This window comes from Stegodyphus dumicola, chromosome 3 (assembly GCF_044657685.1).
Source record: "Stegodyphus dumicola isolate Sdum_Otavi_A_Nest chromosome 3, ASM4465768v1".
Taxonomy (NCBI): Eukaryota; Metazoa; Arthropoda; class Arachnida; order Araneae; family Eresidae; genus Stegodyphus; species Stegodyphus dumicola.
The window spans coordinates 220,793,073-220,816,682 of NC_140770.1; the positions used below are offsets into that span (position 1 = coordinate 220,793,073).

A 23,610-nucleotide genomic window follows, 5' to 3' on the forward strand; every position below is an offset into this window, starting at 1 on the left:
TCACTTTGCTTTTGTTAAGAAGCTGAGGTAGAATAACGTCAACTTCTAAAACGTAAGAGACTCACACTCAGTTTTTAGTTTGAGAACATGAAAGAACATTTGGTTGTTCTGTCTGCCCATATATGTGTTTCGTATACTTTAATAAAATATTTTAATGTTGTTCGGAATGAATTTTGTCTTCCTTGACTAAACAAAACACCCTACATTGTGTAGATGCGAACAATTGTTTCTCAACAGCTTTCATTTAAACTATTTCCTAAGGCATTCATTTTAATTTTGGTCTATCTGTCATATTTCTTATTACTTTGTTAAATAGTGCAGTTTAATTTTAAAATCATTTTCAAAATTAAAAACAACACATTTAATATGGAAAGCTGTTTTTATTTTATCTGAAGCCAAAATCTTCACGTTCGGGGAAAACAAAAATATGAAAGGAGATGTTACAAAGATGTAAACTTGCTAATAGAAACACTTTCAGAAGAGGCAATTTAAGACGGGGAAAATGCTTGGACACATATACACTGGTTATCATAAATTAAGGAAAAATCACAAAAATCACGATTACTGAAAAATTGAATGCAGAATTTTATGAAACTTACCCACAATATACAACACATAGTAAGGTATCAAATAACATAAAAAGAAATTACCAGACAATTATGGTAGTATAGAAATTAGCACATGTATAAAATGAACAAATCGAAGATGTTAGTTTGCTGTAGTAAAAGTACCTTCAATATGGAATGTAATCGCCTCTAGAAGCAATATAGCACATTCAGCGATATGTGATGCTTTCAATTATGCGGTCTATCGGTTTCATAGGAAGCGATCCCCATTGCTCTTGCAAAGCAATTGCAAGCGCGGCAAGGGTCTAAGAGGCGGATTGAGAGCAACTAGACGTCTCCCTAAAGCATCCCAAACGTGCTCGATAGGATTCAAGTCCGGGGATCGAGCTGGCCACTCCATGCGCATACTTGTTCCCTGTTGAAGATAATCATATACGATGCGAGCCCTATGTGGTCTTGCATTGTCGTCCTGTAACATGTCATCTCTATAAACACGAGCATTCACGGTTCCCCTTGGAAAAACATGGAGGTCTGTGCGTCCACCCAAAGAGATGCCACCCCAAACACAGACACTGCCTCTTCCGTATGTATCTCTTTCACGGATGTTCGACGGATGATAACGGGTTCCAGGTTCTCTCCATATCAAATAACGCCTACTTTCGCGTTCTAGAATAAACCTGGACTCATAGGTAAAGAGAATAGCCCTGCATTGCTCAGGCGTCCAGTGGGCATGTTGTCATGCCCCCTGCAAACGGTCCCTGCTATGGCGTGACTTAAGCGGCACGCAAATGCTTGTTCGCCTTGCATACAGACAACCTCCGTGAGCCTTCTACGCACAAGGATTGACGTTGACACCAACCTTCCGGCGGCTGCAGCAAGGGAGGATCTAAGAAGAGTCGGAGTAGCAGTTCTATTCCTGAGTGCACATAATGTCAAATATCGGTCATCGGCGCTCGTCGTAGCAGTTAGCTGTCCTTGGCTGAACGTTCTAGGTACCGAATCGGTGATTTGAAATTGCCTCCAAAGTCTATGAACCACAGAAGGACTCCCATTTAGCCATCTGGCCACTTCTGTTTGACTTTGTCCTGCCTCTAGTCTCCCAATGGCTTTCTATCGTAGTTCTGCAGGCAAATGATTCCTGGAGATCATTGTTACGAATTGGCTATCTCAGATTTCTGATGTCACTATCACAATGAAATATGTGGGCTTGCTCTCAAACATGGACTTTTATGCTCCTTGCAGATGACGTATTCCGAGTGCAGCGCCACTAATTTGCATATTGGAGTTTTACTCAGCTACTCTTACTTGGCAACATATTCAAATTTTTCACGGTTTGGCTTATTTTTATGGGAGTTATGGCTATTTTTGCGATTTTTCCTTAACTTATGATAACTAGTGTAGATAGATACACATGAAAACCAAATAAAGAAATATAAAATTGTACAAAATTCACGTATGCGGAGAATTAAATGTGAAAAGGCATAAAATTACTTTTCATTTTATCTTGAAAAGAGCAGCATATAATGTTTGGATCAAAAACAAGTATATGCAGAGAGAATGCTGTAATATGCCACTGTGGTGTAATATGCCACAGGTTAAAAAAATAATTAATAATTTCCTACGCAGCTTAAAAAACAAAATATACTTCAAGAAATAACCCATATAAAGAGCTATGTTGGGACGAAATCAAAAGAGTACTTACGGATCGGAGTTACGAGGTGTCATCTTCGATAATGCCAGAAATGATCAGATAAACCCAAACTAAATTTTAATGTAAAAATCATCGATAGCCTAAATCAAACATGTTAAAGTGGACTCAAAGTATTTTCAATCATAAAATATTCAAACAATCCAACGTAACCAAAAAATCTCATTTTGTTGGTTAAAACCTCATGTTCGTTTTGCTTAATAAAAAGTGGTTTTCAATGCTAACAGCATAAAATTCAACTGAAATTTCAAGTAATGTACTACTAGCAAAAGTACAGAAGTGTGATCTAATGAAATAACTTATTTTATAATTTCTGTAGTTTTGAAATTATAAGCTCGGTTTTGGATTACATTGTATTAAGAACAATAAAATGTCTAAGGCAATATAATTAATACTCTAACCTGCGGAGTATGCTACTTATGTGATAATCGGTTACTCATTTACATTTCCAATACATTTAATGACACATTTTAGATGTGAATTGAATTGGAATTTATTCGTTTTAAAAGACGAAAATAAATAAATAATAAAGGAATGTATTCAAACAAAAGCTAGATGTAAAATTAAAACACTAAAATGCAGACAGAAAGGCTAGCGTGCCTTCATACTTTAAATTTATGAAAAGTACTTGGATGAGAAAAATATTTCAAAGTATATTTTTGAAAGCTTTCTAAATTTATTTACTTTCTCATTTTCAAATTTTCCTGTTCCTAACAGACATTATCTTATCTCTAAAAAAATTCATACTTGCAAAAAATATAGTTTTCTAGTTTCATAAATAAAAGCATGAAAAGCAATCCAATGTTAATAAACGAAAAAAAAAAAAAAAAAGAAGATCCAATAAACAACTATGTAGAAAATCCGGTTATAATTGTATGGCCCCAATTATCCAACGAAATACTTAGAAATCAACCAAACTAGAAATATTTTTCCGGAAAATTATACTTCGATAAGAAGTAAAAAATATTTTATAAAAGATTTTGTTATCCAGTGAGAAAAATAAAGGTGTACTTCGCAAGGAAATGCAGTACAACCCATGATGAGCCCGCGTAGACGAAACATTGTGAAAAGTTAATACAAAATACTGAAGAAAAATTGCTTTTTTGTAAATGGAGTTAGACTTTATGTCTTATAGTCCCTTTTACATTCTTTATGTCTACATTCACTTTACCATCACTTCATTTCTTTCGTAAGAAAAGAACGCAAAACGCAAATGTGAAAGTAAGAACAACACAGAATTAAATTAGACGATAAAATATAAAGCTGAATATGATATAAAACTAGAAAGTTCAAGATTAACTACAACTGAAAATTCCGACCGTTTCGTGCAAATTTAAATTTCCACAATTTCTGAAAACGTTTACCTGAGAATTAGTCTTCAGGAATGTGCATGATATGACTAATGGCAAGGAGTATACCAAGCTTCTATTTCTGATTGTAAAATTACAATAGTTTATACATTAGAATGTCAATTTTTCATAAAAATAAATAAATCTGAGTAAAACTCTAAAATAATAACTTGGTTATTTGCTCAAGTTGCAAGGTTTTATACGTTGCATAGTAATTATAAGACTATTTCAGTATTGAATAAACCCGTAACATCAGCTGCTTTATTTCAAAGTTATTCCTTAATTACTGAAAAAAAAAGATTTGAAAAACTATAAGATTCTTTTAAATTTTAACTGTTTTGTTTTATGAAAGATGTATTAAAAGTATTGACTTGGGGATAAATTTCACTTTTTATAGAAGGAAAAATAATAAATTAATGAAATCAAATAAAAACTAAATCCTCTGAAGTAAAGCCCACTGATGAAATAATTCACATTTCTTGGACGACATATGTACTCTTTGATAGACTATACATTCATTAAATTTGAAAATCTCTGACCTCAGATACAGTATAATTTCAAATAAAAGTCTGCGTATTTCAAGAGAACCCATGACGCATTTATTTTGTCATCTCATGCACTTTCTGCCGATAGAAAGCAAGCCACATTATATAGTCTCTCTAAATGTAATGTAAATACGAGTGAGCTGCAACCCTCCTGGCCGATAATATTCGGCCTCATGGTTAACGCAGCACACCCAATACAGACAAACAAAAATACAGTTAAAAGATTAAAACAGAAATACAGTCGAAAACGTCAAACCAAAATTCCCAGTATTTTTCCATTGCCATATATAAAGTTCATCGAATCCTTTGAAAATCTAAACTCTTTATCGTGGCAGTAGAACTCCTTTATGTTACTATGTTTTTCCCTAACATATCTCAATAATACGCAGTCTTCAAGGAAATGTCATGCATTGCCTTCAGTACTACAATAACAACAAAGACTATTATATTGTAATTTAAATATTTTCAGATACGCCGAAGCGCTCTCTTTATATGCATATATATCTTCTACATTAAAGACCGTTGACACCGCAGAGTTGAATTTTAGTAATTTTAAAGTAAGTTTGCTTTTTTTTATCTTCTATGATCCATACATGTCTTTTCACTTACATCACAAAGCTGTTTCAATTGCTAAAGAACAGCACAGATTTAAGAAAGCCTTCAAGAAAATTTTAGGGCATGCAAAGTATTGTGTGATAATAATGATAATAAAAGATGCAATAAATATTTTAATAAGAAGAGATTGAGTATAATGAAACAAACATGCTGCTGCATGTTTATCTTTCATATCAGAGTCATACCAAATAGCAGACCTCCAATTTCGATATAAAGCTGATGCAGGCAGATATCCAATGTACAGTTGTAGAGAATTGACGGTAGATCACATATTGACCGCATCGTTTGTGTTTTTATGTACGTTTACTAAACAAATGTATCAAACAAACCAGCTAAACTTTTTTTTTTTTTTTTTGCTAAGAACATGGAAATTGGGTCCGCAAATACATCAGGAAAAAAAAACACATTCATATACGAATATATAACAGGAAACACTCAGAAGTACTAGAATTAAACTATTAAGAAGCAATAAAATATATTAAATATGTCTATTTCAACATGCCTATCTGTTTATAATATGAAAATATTATGTACATGTACGATTTCAAAGAAGGTATTCAAAGGTCTTTTTAACAGTAATACTTAAATCATAATATCGAAATATGAACCAGCTAACATATACAAAAATTAACAGACGAATTACGGACATAGTATCTACTTGCATCAAGCTTTATTCAGATGAGGTAAGCAACGAAAGTGTAGTCAAAGATCAGCCAACTCGATTACCCTAATGACTGTACGACACGCTGCTAAGCGTTTCGATTGGGTAGGGCAGCGTTGAAGCAGGATGCGTGTGATGAATAGAAGCAATTAGCGTAATGTGAGAGTCGGTTTTGCATTTGTACCAGATATCTAAAACGATTCATATATGGCGCAAAACCTAGAAACTATAGATCTCATCTACTAACAGAAAATTCTACTTGCTAGTTGGCGAGTGGGTGGGTTTCAAAATGGTATAGATTTAATTTATCTGAAAACCGGTGGGATTCCTGGTTTTCTAAAACCTTTGGGCAACGGTATGTGCGCATCCTTTCTGCGAGATACGTCCGTTCATGTTTTGCATTCAACCTGATGGACTGGGTCAGTTTCAACAGGTCGGTAAAAATCCAAACAACTAACTCAGAATGCAAATATATGGTTAACAGAACATTTATTTGAGTCTGTACGTTCTCCATTACCATCCAAATCCTCAGATCTAAATATGCTAAAGCTCATTTGGGATGCCATGCAATGTGTTATTGAACAGAGAAATCAAACAACTTGGGATACGTGCAAATTATCGAAAGCTCTGAAGGACATATGATGGTCATTGCTTGTTCAAATTTGCAGAAAATCATACAGTTTACACCCCATAGTATTTTTAGAGTTTTTGGCTCATATGATTGACCAATCAAGCATTAGACTGGTGTACCACATTTTCCTCACAGTTGAGTGTGTGAAAATATGTATGCACGCACATATTAAAATTTTCATAATTATTGGATGTTAAAATTTTATAACATACACACACATATCATTTAGAACCTAACTTGCATCTTAATGATTCAGGTTAGTAAATATATTTTATTTGTTGTTCCTTCACGATTTCTTCGCAATATTAGCGTGTTTAATTTTCTTCTCAAACGTAAAGGAGGTTAATAATATTAAAACAACAAATTTTACTTTTTTTAGGATTTACGTAACACCCTGAACAAGTGAAACGTTTTACTTAGAAATGAAAGATAACGAGTCTAATTCAAAACTAAATTTTTTACCTTTGTTCATGTTGTAAAAGGTTAACTTCCAAAGCTAAACTTTTATCAAATAGAAAATTTTGAAGTGAATAAAATTAAATGGATATGCAAAACGCATGCATGTTTAGCATAATGTTGTAGAGACATTAGGATTTTTTGGAAGCCAAAGAGATGAAAAATTAGCAACCGCCTTCGCTGGGAATCGAACCACGGACCTCTGGAATACCGGCCCAGCGTGCAGAACCACTACACCACGAAGGACGCTAGAAAGTGGGAGAAATACCTTATAATGTAATAAATGTAATATGTATTCATCTGCTGATGAATGACAATATGTTTACAGATTAATCAGTGACTGTATTCTCAAACTTAACACAAATTTTAGGAAAAAATAAACCAGACTTATCTCGAAAACAAAATAAAGAAAGATAACATAAATAAAATAACAGAAAGAATAAAGTAAAGAAATAAAATAACAGAAAACTATAGATTTTTATTCCGTCCATTATCTTTTGCGGGTATCTTCAATAATTTTTTATAGCTTTGCTGAAAAAATATAATGCAATCTATCGCGTAATTAAACTAATCCATCAAAGAGTGAAAAGGTCTTCGACGTCTTGAAATTTAAAATAAAAAGTAAAGTTCTATTCTTAAATGCAATCATAAACAAAGAAACAAAAAAATACTTTACCTACCGCCCTCACACATACACCTTATCAGAAATGACAGCAATGTGATTACTCACTTGCTTTGTAGGTTGTACTTTTCTCAATTAGAAAAAAAATATAACTAACCTAAATTATAATTATAAGACCTTCTAGAACATTTTTCATACATCTCTTATTTGTTACGTTAATTCAAAACGCATATTCTTTTAAAATGTATTTTCTTTATAGACAGTTTTTGAAGGCTATTTTGAGAATAAATCTAAGAATTAATCATACAAATTAAATAAAATATATTTTATTTTATTTAAGTAATACTTTAAATATTTTGCTTAAAAAATATTTTACTCTGCACTTCATATTTGCAAAACTGTTTCCAATGTAACACGTCTCATAACACATCTGAAAAATTAATTTTAATAACACATTTCAGTTTTATAAGAATCTATGGTATATTAATATTTACGTACGCAAAGTTTTGAAACAATTTTTAGTTTATAGTTAGAAACGCTCACGAGTTATTACAATAACGTTTCACGAATTATTATTATCTAATCTAATTTTAATAATGTATTTGACACTTAACTGTAATATATGAACTTTGGGTTTTATTTCACAAGTGAGCAAGCAGTATTAGCTTAAAACTAATATTATGATCTTTTAAATATTGAGTACTGAAATGACTTTGGTTTTAAGAATAATGAAAGGTAACACAGAGTCTTCAAATGTGGTTTAATTGAAGAAACATTTAGGAATTTAATAAAACGTACGTAGTTATGATGAAGTGATAAACAAGTTTTACAAACGCATACAAATATTATCTGTATTAAAACCAGTTATTATAATAAATGAACTTATTAAAGTAATGCATTACGGGTAGTAATATCATGTTAATTTGTATTGGAAACTTATGAACATATCTGAGATAATCACTACGAAACTATCTTTTGAAGATTTCAAAAGTATACTTACGTACTTATAAATATATTTAGAGACCTTAAAATAAACAACGGTGTTTTAGAAAAAAATGTAAAGATCTCAGTTTTGTGTGCAGTGCCACAATTGTTGTTTAATTTGATATTTTTATATGAAATTTCATTATTTTTTTAGTATCTAAAATACAGCACTGAAATTCAAAACTGGACAAAATTCATTTATAAATCTTAGAGACATGTATATAGAAAATGTTTGATATTTTTCCGTAATATGAAGTGTATTTTGATAAGGTTGAAGGTCTCTATTACGGGAAGAAACCAAATAGTGACTTCTGTGAGTTTAAAAGGTATTTAAATGTGAGAGATTTTCACATTGTAATTTAATTCTCTATTTAATGAGAATTAGGTTGAGAAAAGAAAAATATACAGATTACAAAGCGTTCCTTTTAGGATTTATTTATACGTATTTTTCAATTATTGTTCGAAACAGTATATTTAACAGTTACATTATTGGTAGTGCTATTATATTGTTATTATATGCCTTCCATTATTTAGCTTGTGCTCATTCCATAACATAGTTGCATGAAATGACTTAATTTCGATGACTTATTTCCCATTTAATGGACAAATAGATTATTTTGGAAGTGTAAGGGATTAGCCTCGTTTGTTTGAGCATATTTCAAAAATAAGCTCTTATTTGGTTCATTTATTTATTTTTGAATCGAAAGAAACCTTACTGCCTCTTTTTGGAAACGTAATTCAATAATAAACTATAAATTATAATTCATAAATGATGTTACTTATGACTGTATATAACTAAGTTTATGATGAAAAATTATGGAGATATATTGTTGATGGTTCTGCAATTTACTATGTCAAAAATATTATGAAGAGAAGGCGAATTTTACTGCGTAAAACAACTCTCCTAGTTTGTAGCAAGACTGTAGCAGCATAACTAGACACATTACAGAAGTAACAGTTTGCTTCTCAAATTGCTCAGTGGTTAAAGTCAGCAATTACATTAAGGCGCAAATTATCGTTTCATACTTGTATATATTATTTATGTACTAATATGCAGTATTTTGCTCTCTTTTTTATAGGAGCTTTGTTAATATAAATTTTCGACACCCCGAAATAAATAATGAATCCCATTGTATATTAAACTTTCAAGAAGCTGCAAGGTCTCTTCTCTTAAATTAATTTATGGCACATTTCAGGTTGATATATTGATTTTAATTTATATTTTTAAGTAGTAAATAGTGTAAGGTTTTTAAAATTTTTACCTTGGAAGAAGCTTTTTTCCGGAATAATATCGGGACCTTGACTATTCGTAACACATGGCTCTTTACATTCCTTCATTAGATGAGCATCGCACCTGTTCATGTAAAAAATAATATATTTTAACATGCATTGCAAAATATATTAACAAATATTAAAAAGAACTTAAACAGAAATTGAAAAACAAAATATGTATTTGCATTTCATAACAGTTGTTTAGGGAAGACATAAAAGGAAAAAAAAAACTTATCTATGAAGTTCAAACCAGAACAGGATAAAATCGAAATTATGTTTTAAATAGGGAAACTTTTGGCTAGTTGTAACAATTTTGGGGAAGATGTTTATGCTTTTAAGTGTTTTCCCTTGATTATAACTGCTGTTTCATAGCATAACTATCCTTCACCATATTCACAAAACAAATACTGGGCAATTTTGTTGATTTTAGCATAATATTTTACTTGAACTATTCATCACTTACAATTTGCCCAGGTCTTGGGGTAAATTGTAACAGACAATACAAACGAACAATACAAACGACAATATTTAACAAAATATTTGGTGATTATTATTACTTAATAAAGTGACACTATGAGGTATCATGACTATGTACACATGAAATGACATCTACTGCCTAAAGCATGAGTATAACCATGCCCCCGCTTTATGTATCGCATTATGCGTATAGCAAGAAATATATATATATATACCCATAATTTGTATATTTTATAAAACATAAAGTAAACTATTTTTTAGCAGCAAAATTTTATATAGTTATCAAAAATTTTAATTTTGCGAAAATAAATATATTTCATAAAATTACGCTCGATAAAGGGATAAGAATGCTGAAATGAAGAGAAAAAATTTGGTGCTATTGCATGATCGAATTGCATAGGTTATTAAGTTATCATTTCCATTAAACTACGTTACTTACTTGTCTGAGTCAGGACGATAATTCCTTGCTGAAAAAAAGCAGAAAAATATTTTTGTTAAAAAGCATTTCAATACCCTTTTTTATATTTCAATACAATATAAAAAATAATGTATTATCCTTCTTTCCTGAAGAAGGACAAATGTTTGAGTTTTAGAGCATCATAAGATAATCTTAACTTGGCATTTATTTTAGAACTTTGACAACTAAAATGTAGTTTTCTATATTTAATCAGTTGTTCAGTTTTAGCTGATAATTTTTATATGTAACTTCTACCATGCAAAAAGGAAGTCCATACAGTCACTCATATGCATTTATTTCTTTTTTCCGTTCGCTAGTTTTGTTCAACGTATCCACTATATTAAAGATAACTTACCAATGCCAACAGATCTCCTAATAGAAAAGGACTATTATTTGTCTTTCGAAATACAGTACATATTCAGTTGAAATCATCATTAAACAATATGTGATTTTTATGAATTATGTACGGTGCTTGCTTGTTATAAATAAATTATTCTACAGCTAATATGCCCAATCCATTACCTTGTAAATTGTTTAATACGTTTAGTAACAGCAGTGCGTTTGACTACAAACTAATATTTATAATATTAATATCTCGAAGTGAGAATTGATCTCCTTTATTCATAAGCAGAATATTTCTCAAAATTAAATGTATTAATGCACATATGTATACATATATAGATGTATATACATTGCACATATACATTTATATGAATACAGGTACACGGAAATTCACAACCTATAAAGTTATTAAAACTTTTCCGAATTTAAAGATCAGTCTAATCAAATTAACTCAAACATGCAAGATCAGCATTAATAGTCACAAATAACAGCAATATAATATTCATTATGCTTTCATTTTGGAATTATTATTTTTCATCGAAAATGTCACAGAAATGATAATGAACGAAAATGTCAGACGTAAAAGAAAGTATTATGCACCATTCGAAAGGCATCTTTTAGTTGCAAATATGATTAAGCACATACCTAAGAGGAAACTCAATTCATTCATATCACTAACATTTAGGCTCTGTCTTTGAAGTTTCATTATAATCAACTTAATAATCTTTGAGTCACTTCGTTAATGCTATTCTGCAGTAACATGCTTAGTGTCAAAGTTCATACTATGGTGTGACATTTCGCTTAATGCTAATTACTCCTAACTTCTGGGAAGCATTGCAATTAAATCTTTATATTGATAGTATAAGAAGTCTGGTTAAAGTTTCAAAGACTTAAATAAAACATTGTTTAATAATTTAATTAAAAATATTTTATCGTATAAATTTAGTAATAAATTACCCCTTGCATTGACTGGAGTATTGTTTACTAATAATAATTCCATAGACAAAATCAGACAGTTATATTGACATATAATGATAATTTTATAGATGACCTTTTTCAGATTATAGTAAATCGTAGATATTGTTATGTTTAAAAGAAATTGGTTGGATTACGGTTTTCATAATTCAACAATCACTTCCTTAATTTAAAATAGCAATATCTAGCGAACGATTAACGTAATCAATGAATCTCTTTTTCACAAGTATCTGTGCAGGTCGAAAAAAACGTTTTATTAAAACGTTATCAAAGAAAACTACTCCAATACTGCCCTCTATAATCGATTTTAGGAAGGAATAATAAAGGCATTAAATTAAGTAACGCAATTAAAACGTTAAGAAACAGAATGTTTTTTCTTGAATTTCTGTAAGATTTTTCCTTATAAAATATAATTTTAGGCTTAAATTACGAGACAACCTAATTTTAGAGTTTTTTAAAATGATTTTCGTAACCTTCAATTTTAAATGATCTTAAAAGATAAAAATTGGTGTATACTGCTTTTGCTAAGTTTAGTTATCTCTACCTGTACCTTTATCATTAAAACTTTTGAAGAAGTTCTGAAGTTGCAATCATTTTAATTGGATTTGAATTTATATTAATAATACTAAATAAAATGAAATGTAAAACAGATAAATGCATAATACTACTAAATAAAATGAAATATGGAAATGTGATGTCTGAATACATCGTACATAAAAATATCATTTACAGCTGGAAACTTTAATTAATCTCCTACTAGTTCATAGTCTGTATTCTTTTTAGTAAATAATACAATTCTATCTTGTGTCAGAGCGAAGTTTTTGTGGAAAAAACAATAATATTAGGTTTTCCCTTGGATATTTATTAAATTAATTTAATTGTGTTTAATTCATTTAGACAGTACTACAACAGTTTTCATTCACAATTCTTTAAAAGACAACATTTTAAATTAATTTCACTCGTCTCTGAATGCTAAATTCTTAATTCTAGAAACTAAGAAGCTAATTTCCTATGAATTTATTTTATTTACGAGCATGACAAATAGAACGGCAATGAACTTCCTTCTGCTTGATCAATCCCCCCCCCCTTTTTTTTTTTTTTTTTTTTAAGTTTAGTTTAGATTTTTAGTGCTTCGTAGATCTGAAAGCATTGTATAATACCACAATCTATTTTCTCATATGATGAGAAACATGATCACCTAAACATTTAATAATCGCTCTATGAGCAGAATATAATATATTGCAAGGAAGACTAGAAATACTGACCTTAATCGAAAATTCCAAGCTTAAATCTCTGGAAGTCTACTTTCACGGGCGTCAGTGAGACTAAGGTAATTTCAAGCAAACCTCTTTTGTGTACGATACAAAACGTTCTGGAAGATTTATCTTTAAATATGGAACGGTTAGAGATGCTGAGATTAGAACTGCAATGAGTCATGATATTTTAGGACGTTGTGGGGTTTCAGCCCTTTATCTAACATCTAAGTGTGAATAAGAAGTAAAACTTAACTAAACTAAAACAATTAGAGCCAAAGCTATCAAGATTTCTAAGTAGTTGACCCCTAATCAACCCCTAATATAAACTAAACTGGGGAAGTTATCAAGGGCCTGAAATACGGCCGAGCATAGAAATAGCTTAGAGAGAGTGTAGCCAAAAGGCGAATGCGCGGTAGTCAGAATCTCTGGCTCTCTAACAAAGTCAGTAAAACATCGACTCAAATACTGCTCTTACTCATTTGCATTAACAGCGATTCTAAAAACACATTCTGGTAGGAAATTTTAAGCTGAATCTAGGAGGGATAGGAAAAAAATTAACTAAAGATAATTGTCAAAAACTTAGGATAAACCTGACAGCATCATTAGGAAAAAGATTAAACGGAGATTTCGATGTGCCTAAAGCGACTGCGTAAAATATTGTCGGTAAAAATCTGATGCAATGTGCATACCTTGCCCTTAAGCATTGAGCAGAATAATATTACATTTGCAAAATAAATTTCTTATGAGCTCATGGAAGTTGCAAATTATATGGATAGGCTCGGATTTTTGTAGCCGTATAGTGTTTGTGCAGCATGAGGGCACTCTAAGTATGTCGCGAGAAGAGTTATCTCGATAATTATTTGTAAAGATCTCTCCAAACTGTAGCTTGCAACAATGTATTAAAATGAAAAAAAGAATCAGAATACATAGTAACGCTTTTGCTTGATGAATTAATGTTTAAGCTAGCTTGAAGGATTTATAAATCCCCAGTTCTAATTCCACATAAAATATTTGAATTTTATTAAAAGAAAATAATTTCCGCGAATTTATTGTAATGGAAAATATGCAAAATACCCTGATTTTTCCATATAATACTTTTGCTACCCTTTAATAATATGTTTAATATAATTTAATGGAGAACATGTTGACTCGAGTGCATAAGGATTATTTGTTAATATTTAAGAAATAAAGATTTTTAATTCTTAAAATGCATGATAAATAATTATTTTCTAGCTCCAAATTAAAGCTAAGCCCAATTAAAAAGCGTAAAAATTTTTCAAATCACGACTCAGTCATTAAAGAATGGTAGCTGTCATTAAATACTGATAAAATTAAGGCATAATTTTTTTTTACAAATGCAAGACATATGAATTTCATTGCCATTCCGCATAAATCTAAGGGTCAGAAGCAGTAAAATTTTAAATTAATAAAGATTTAACTTTCTTGTAATATAAAAGGTGTGGTGTAGTAGTGTGTGGTGTATTTAATTATGGCAAAGTACACGAGGGCTATCTGCCTAATGGGAAGGATGCCTTTCGTGGAGGACTTTCTAAGGGAAACTGGCTCGTATACACGTTACACATGGGGAAAACCACGAAAACGGCCATGCAGCCAGCCCGTTCGCGGGATTCGAACCTCGGACCGAACTACCAGTGTTCAGCGACTTTACCGCTCGGCCGCTGGTGGGCTCTGTAATATTAATAAAAAAAAAAAAAAAGAAAAGAAAAGAAAAAGAAAAAATATATATATATATATATATATATATATATTATGGAAGGAACTGAAAGCAGGAAGTTTTAAATACGTGGAGATCAGTTAGTGCAAGTAATTGAATAGTTTCTCACAACTTTCCGCTGGAAAACAAAAAATAAAATACGTGTACAACTAAAATTACTTTCTAAAAAATTCAATATTTTTTTTAATACATATTACCTCAAAAGGGGTGATTTTTATTTGCACATACATGTTCCTAGAGCCGGTTTGAGAGCCTTTGGGATAAAGCCACTTTGGGCTAAAAATATTTAAAAAAAGCATATCTTTAGAATTCCCGACAGACATTCTCGTAAGCTGGAAATGATAGTGTATAATTTCCTACAGTATTGCCACTTCACGCTTTGAAATCATTCCATTTTTTAATCAGAATTTCATTTAAACTTATACAGGTAAATAACAAGTAAATAATAAAACAAATTCGACCTTCCAAGTGGGCATATTCGGATGGAGGACTACGTTATTCGGAATCTGATGGCTCTAGGTATCGTTGTTTTTTCACAGTGCGAGAAACATAGATACAATCATGCATATTCATCATTATTTATTTTTTTAAATATAATACAGGGCGATAACGTTTGGTGGCAATGATTTTGAAAGTTATTCAACGCTTTCAGTGATTCGACGCAAAATACCGTTTCGAAACTAATAGCCCGTCTGGGCTAACGCCGCTTAACAACGCAAAAAGCTTTAAGTGAGAATTTTCTCTATAATAAAAATTAAAAATAAAACTATGAAATAAATTCACTCGAATTTTTATGAACAAGTTGATCTAGAAGTAGTGAAATTTCAGAGATTTGTATTTCAGTGAATTTTCAATGTACAATGAGTACAATCAGCGTAGTATGCATTTGAAAGCATAGAGAAAAGTTTGGGTTTTGGAAATTTCAGTTCCGACTTAGCTACCTGAGTATTATTACATAAGGAATGGAAATGGGAAGTAGCTAAAATAAAACGAAGAATAAAGGGCTATTGAAAAATTAAAGTTAATAATTTGCTTTCATATTTTTACATCTTACACAGGCACATATGTAATAATAAAATAATAATAATATTTTATATATATATATATAGCACACACTAGCCTTTTTCGACTTCGCGATTACTAAGGCCAGAAGTGGTGGTCATTTTATTTATGGAGACACATAATAGATGGCCTCCGTTACTTTTTATGGCGGGATAGACAAATTACATCCATGCCTTCTCCGAGCACTTCGGAATCGCAGTCCGCTCTCTTAACTACTATACCATCTGAGCAGCATAGTAATAATAATAACAATAATAATAATAATAATAATAATAATAATAATAGTAATAGTAATAGTAATAATAATAATATTAGTAGTAGTGGTAGTAGTAGTAGTAATAAAAAATTCCTTGAATCAAATACTGGTAAACTATTGTGTATTATCATACATAATAAAGTAATAAATAAAAATATTAAATTTTAAATATTTACTTGCTTTAAGATAATCTTTCATTTATATTAACTAATTTAAAATTTTACTCAAATCATAGCCTTCAGCTAAGTTCTCGTACTAAGAGGAAAAAAAATTGGCACATCTTAAAATTATAATGAAATTATTTTAAGTGTACAACCGTTAACCAAAATAATGCTAGGCAATTTAAAATTAATTTCTTTAATGAAATAAACATTACAAATACCTTTCACTGATCTATTGTATCGCAACTTCAGTGACAAAATTAGGATAACTGCTAGTAGAACCACAACAAAAATGGCTCCAATCACTATTCCTAATACTGCCGTTAAAGTTCCTGTATCTTCCTCTTGCTCTGAAAAGAAGTTAAAAAATTCACAGGTAAGTTACACCAAAGTATAGCAGTAATTAATCATTCTTTATTACTCATGAATAATTGAACTTCGAAATTTTGAACTTCGAAAATGAATAAATTTGCCCACACTTAGTCACGTGATATTGTAATTTCTTCATGAAAAGCAATTATAAGGAAAGATTGAGTGTTAAAAATTCCAAAGCTAATTAATTTCCAGGAATAAGATCGTATAAATATGCAAGAACATATTTTGTAGCAATTATTTACAAAACACATTTTCGACTCTCAGAATTTTATTTTAATTATTTAATGCAAATGTATTGGCCGAATAATACAGTTAATTGACAATGAAAACTACTTAAATTGCTACAAACTTAACACAGAGATAATTTCCGGTTAATTAAGCTTTGAATATTTTATCAAATTAAAATATCAGTATAAAATCAAAATTTAATGCAGAGATAATTTCCAGTTATATAGGCTTTGGATATATATTTTTTCAATTCAAGTTATCAGTATCAACTAAAGTTCTTAATAACATGTATGATAGAAACTATAAATCGAATCACAGACTGTTTACGGGGGAAATGGAGAGTCTTGTTTTCCATGGTTATGATGTTTTATAAGCAAAGCAAAGTTTGATAACACGCATGACATATACAATGTGAAAAACGTACTTACATGCGAAAATACACATACAATACTTAAGCTAAATAATTGTAATACTTAAGTTAATTTTTTAATTTATTGCTTAAAAAATAAATTCATGAATTTAATATGAAAACAAAATCATCAGACCACAAAATTTTATAGCTCAAAATATTGCATATAATATTTGGTTGGTTAGCATTTACCATTCAGAACATCTGGAACCCGCTTTATAATTGAATAATTGCCCTTTCATATAATGCATTTATGGTTGTACTTAAATATAACTTCCTTCAATGCATATTTTATCTAAGGAATGTTTAAATGACAACATTCACTTTTCATAAATTGCGAAGTTTCTCTATGAAAATCGAATTGTTTATAGAAGTGCCTGTTATGGGAAATATGCGAAGACGTTTGTGTTATATTCTCTTCACTCAAATGCTTAATGAATTGAGATCAAAAAAGAGTAAACATTGTGCCTAGGGGTAAAAAATGCCTAGACGTAAAAGGGAGAAAAATCTTCAATCTGTCTACAAATCTTACTGTTACCGCTTAGAGTTTCCGCTTGCAGTACACAAGAGAAGCTCATCTATCCTATACATAAGTTAAAATCTTAATAACTGTGTGAACACATGATATACAGAGGCTGCTCGAACGTTTTTAGGCAATTTGGTTGTATTTAGAAAATATTTTACCTAAAATGTTTGTGTTTCAAATGTTTCATTTCATACCCCTTATTCTTTACTATCTTTCTACACCGTACTTTCCAACACAGTAAAACTTTTCTTAATAGCCGAAGAGATATTTTATCCCACTCCTCTTGAACAGCTGTCCAAAGTCCAACAAACGTTTTAGGTTGACGTCTGGATAATTCGCTTTCTAAAAGTCTAAGAGCGCAAAAATCCGTGTATGTTACATCAGGAGATTTAGTAGTGATATGAGTGAAGAGTATACGTTTATTGATCTTCTTGATACACGTTTCTTGTTCCATTTTTTCAGGAAATTAACAGTGGATTTTGACGTACTGCTGTTTGCTTTGTCATGTTCTACTGATTGATGGGACTGTGGATAAAGAGAACATATTTCGTAAATTGGATATGAAATATGCTCCTGATAATATGTGGAGTTGATCATAAATGTTTTTTGTTTGCCGTTATATCAATACCCAAAAACAAACATAAATCCTTTTGAAAAACTTTCTTTAGATTCTTTAAACCATGTTCTAAGACTTTTATTTTCTCTTCGATGATAGTAAGTGGATCTATTTTATTGTAGTCATTTAAATACACTCAAGATTCATTTATTGTGACAACATTTTCCCATTTTTATAGGAATAATTGTTTCTCGTAGAGAATTCTGTAGCGCGTTCTGCTTTCGACGATATGTCGTGGAGAAAGACAATGCATATTATGTTTTTTCGCCTTTTTAAGATTCAAGTCAGCTTTAATCACTTTGTTTACAATTGCCACTAAGCATTTCAACGATTATGTTACCTCGTTTTGGCTCCAAAAATTTTCTTTTAACATTAAAGTTTTTGCCTCTGCAACATTTGAAACAATCCGTCTTTTCCTTGGATATGCATTTTGAACAACTCTTCTCCTTGAAGTTAAACTTTGATATTTTTTATTCACAAAATTTGTTCTTATTGACAACATTACATTTAGATACCGAAAGTCATGGGTTTAACATTTTTTAATTTTCTTCGGAAGAGCACAAACATAGCTTTCCGTCCAGTGCTCCTCTAAAAGCGCCATTTTGCATTGTGCCATATCCCTGATTGAGATGTATGCGACTCACAAGAAGAAAATCTTATATTTTGTACTTATTTTACAACCTAGTTCTTATGCTTTATTCCATAGCGCTTTCGACTGACTTTCGCACATGTTTACATCTCACATAATCCGTCCTACCCATTTAAAAATCCTACCCATTTACCATCCAAAAAATTGCAAGTGAAAGCACCGTTAATATATAATGGTCGCAGGCTTTCACTAAATGTTTCGTTGATAAAATCTATTTCACTTATAAAAAGCTTTTAAAGCAATTTATTTGAATAGTTTATTTAATAGCGGCATTGCCTACGTTTAACGTTCGTGATACTCCTTGACTGAGTAAAATTTAATTGCGTGCCTATTTCCATATTTTATTTCATATTATACACAGAAGTTATCTCCTAATAAAGCTACTAAATCTATGGATGATTATTTTACAGCATAATTTTTTAATCTATAGATATTATTTAATTTTATACTCTATATATATTTATTTAGAATAAGAGTGAAGCGTTACTTAATATAGTTATATGGGCAAAAAGAAAGAAAGAAAAGGTTAGATTTCTTATATTTTTTAAATTAATTATTTTAAATAAAAATACCGTAAAATTAATATTCTCATCATTAAAAGGATTTTTGCTTTTAGAAGTATGTTTTATGAGGCCCCTTAACCAGGATAATGGTTGGTAACCGAAGGGCTTGGGTTCAAATCCCGAAGAAGGCACTGAAATGAAAATTTGTGATCGGTAATATTACTTACATATGCATGATGCTCACGATATTTTCTTGTCGATGTCAAGTCAGTAGCTATGCAGACAAGAACATTAAGAAATGGTATCTTGAACCACGCTCGAATCTTGACTAACAGGATGACTACGTGAGCATTTTCACTGTTTTCCACACGTTTAACACAAATAATTTCCCATAGATTTGTAGTTTATCTTATTATATTTTGACAACAGATATCAATCTAAAACTAATTTCACAACCAAACTGCAATATTTGATGATACGTTACACCTAAACCATTATGGCAATAGAGTCTGGATGTTTGTAACAAAATTAGGCATTCTTTTTCAAACCTTTCAAACGTTCTTGACGTTTCTGACAGTCAGAAAGTAAAAGTCATAAAAAAGTAATAGTCACTGCTAATCCTCAAAGTAATCACAGTCGGCATCCAGTTCTTTTTTCCAACGAGTGGCTAGTTGTGCGATGCCGTCGAGGTAAAACTCGGGCGTCTTGGACGCAACGAAGTCAGTGAGGACCTTTCCGAGGTCTGGCCGGTTGTTGAATGATTTTCCACGATGATTATTGTCTCAGAAATGGAAAAGGTGGTAGTCTGTTGGCGCGAGCTCTGGGTAGTATGGGAAATGGGGGTAATGTTTCCCAACCCAGTCACTGGGTAGTGTCCGTGGGCTCCCAGGCCACATGCGGCCTCGCATTGTCATGGAGGAGGAGTACACCCTTACGATTGATCAATGCTATCTCTTTATGCACCAGTGCCTAATGCACACGTTCCAATTGCTGCGAGTACAGGCCTGCCGTGATGGTTTGGCCCTGGTGGCAGAAGCTCATAGAGCACCACTTGCCGATTAGTCCACCAGATTCAGAGCATGATCTTGCGTGAGAAGGCATCGCAGTGTGAGGTACAGGGTCCAGAGATGACACCAATGTCTGGAACGCCTGGGTGTGTCATACTGGACCCACGTTTCATTGCTGGTGAGTACTCGATCAAATCTGGATGCATTGCGGTGCCGAGTAAACAATGACAAACAGGCAGTGACACGTTATTGCTTGTTTGCATTGGACAATGAGTGGAGTACCCATTTGCTCAGCTTGTGCGATGCAAATGGTGTCTGGTCGTTTCATCACGTACCTGGAAGTGTGCAGCAAGTTCACTACATGTTTCGCTATTGTCACTCTCTATGGCTGCTCCCAGGGCCACATTTTCCAGAGCTTGTGGCTGTTCCCTACTTGGTGCATCATTAAAAGACATATCCCCTTACCTGAACTTCAGGAACCATTGTTTAGCGGTTCGTTCGTTAATGGTATTATCCCCACATGCCTGGCGCAAATGATCAGACAATTATCTACACAAGAACTGTAGAGACATTAAGTATTTTTTGGAAGCAGGCTAGATGAAGAATTAACAACGCCTTCGCCGGTAATCGAAACGCGGACCTCTGGAGTACGCGCCCAGCGTGCAGACCACCACACCACAAAGGCATGTCAAGAAGGCGGGAGAAATACATTATAGGATTATGATTTACTAATACAAGTGTATAGTAGCATTATATCTCGATTTGATAGAGATAGTGTGATGTTAGTAATAACATTGGCTAGAAGAATAAGTAAAAATTTTAATGTAGACTGCAAATAATGTTTCCAATATTTGGAGTGTTTAACACATACTATACTATTTTAAACACTTTGAAAAACATTTGACGTTATATACTTGAGGTTTTCGATGAAATTTATCTGATCTCGCCATATTAAGGTTGCTGTGTTTTATGGCTTTTATTCGGAAATGAATCTATTTACATCAGGCCGTTCACCAAAAAACAAAATATTTAATTCAGAGTTGACATCATCAAAATAAATTTTTAAAGTAACAAAAAATTATTTAAATATTTATTCAGACGTTACATTTATTCTAAGTAAGTAAGGTCAGTCACGCGGAAATTAACAGAAACATAATTAAGGCAAAGAATAACTTACAACGGTAATACAAAAATTAGTATTCACTAAGGAATTCACTATAGGAATGAAAAGAATACTGGGATCTTAAGAAAATTTATACCTTAGGGTCAATAAATATAATTTAAATATGGACTTTAAGAGGTAAATTAATAAAATGTCTATAGAAGCGTAACAGGATTAGTAACGTAACAAATGCCTATTTCCATGACAATTTTTTTTTTCTTTTGAGACATTTGACGCTTTTCAGGTTTTTACTCTTGAATCGGAAATTAATAAATGACCATGTATGTTTTATATTTATAGGATTTAATTAGTGTGTTTTAGTATACTTAATAATGAAATATTCATTTTAACTAATTAAGCATTCAAATGAGAGACCAACGATTAACAACACTATAAGCTGACAGATTGAGCCGCGTTCAAATCCCGGCAAACTTAATAGCTGTTATAAGAGTTTTCGTTGCTTTCCAATGTGTAACATACTACCGTGTCAATTTCAATTCAGAATGTCCTCTACGAAGAGATCCGTTGCTTTAGACGAATCGACCTAATGTACTTTGTTAGAATTTCAAAGTCCAATCCGATCTGATTTAGCAGACATAATTCTGAATTATCACTTGATAATACGTTACTCAACAGCTGCTGTTCCAAAAGGTGCATCTTAATTTAACATCTGAACAATAGACAAAGTTTACATGATTTTTATCTGTTCATGAGTACTGAGATAAACTGTTTGCTTTAACAACCATAACACGTCTTTTTTAATTCAAGAGTGGACATATGCCTATTCAGCAATGGCCATTCCTAAGGCAGAAGCGGTGGCCAATTTATCGTGGAGGCATCTAATAAGCAGCCATTGTTCCTCTTATAAAGAGAAGGACAGTTATCGTCCCCGGGATTCGAACCCGGGTCCTGTAGTACCGCAATACGTTCTCCTAAAACCACTATGATATCTGGGCGGCACATTCAGAAAACTCTTGGTATAAAAAAGTAAAATATTTCTCTAAATGATAATGGAAAAAATCGAACAGGTAACCTTTATTTAAAATCTTTAGATGGCGTACATACTTAAAATACTTACTCAGTTTTAAACTTTACAGAAGTACTTTTAAAAATTTCCCTTTCGTGAGTTGTGTTATAGACTAAACATAAATTTAAATATCATTGTTCTCAGTCCAACATAAACTAAACAATAGAAACAAAAAGTTGCATAATTTAATAAATTTCATAAGAAACAAAAGAACAAGTTAAGAGATTTTTATCCTAAAACTGCAGAACATTTTCTTGGAATATATAAATAAATGTGCTTTCAAGATAATAAAAACCTAAACCGCATTCGATGTAAATAGATTAGCCACATGCTCTTTCTTGAATTATAACAATAAACGAAATCCATTTAGTATTACTTTTTCTAACGGGAAAAAGTCGCATTAAAGAACATAGTGAAGCCTGTATTTTTAAAATATATATGCTTTCTTTATTTTAACTTACACACACTATCCAGGTTTAGAAATCAAATTTTATGTTTAGAAAACAAGGATTTTCTTTTATCCATTTCTTTATAGGCTTGTCATAAAGTTGAAAATATTTGCGTTTATTAAAGTACATTTCTAATTATTTAAAAGTCTGTGTTTGAGTTATTAGTGCATAGTCCTCAAAAAGTAATATATTATTAGCATGGATAAAACAGAGAAGCTTAAAATCGTATGATTTCGTGTGTTTTAGAAGCCTGCCGATTGTTGGCTTCCTTCAGCTTAGAAGAAAAATAAAGTAAATTTGATATTATATATATATATATATATATATGTGTGTAATATATATTTGATATTATATTTTAATGAAGATGCCTCTCGTCCAATCAAATTAATTTTAAACCAAAACTGTGAACTGAAACTTCAGCCTTCTTGCTATGAAAGTACTATAACATCTTAGCGAGTGAAAAGGTAAAGGGAAAACTAGCTTGCGGGTGTGCTATTCAAGATATTACGTTAAATATTCCACGTGGAAT

General features: G+C 31.5%; 1 protein-coding gene across 1 annotated transcript in view; it reads right to left on the minus strand.

The window, feature by feature from the left end:
- Nucleotides 1–23,610, minus strand: part of LOC118189870 (neural cell adhesion molecule 2-like) — a 616,409-nt gene that overhangs the window by 99,095 nt on the left and 493,704 nt on the right. Inside the window, exons 9-11 of the mRNA XM_085812484.1 lie at nt 16,352–16,480; nt 10,326–10,353; nt 9,400–9,491 (exon numbers count right to left, since the gene is read on the minus strand). Of these exons, the coding sequence (XP_085668610.1) occupies nt 9,400–9,491; nt 10,326–10,353; nt 16,352–16,480 (249 nt within the window). The remainder of the gene's footprint in view (nt 1–9,399; nt 9,492–10,325; nt 10,354–16,351; nt 16,481–23,610) is intronic.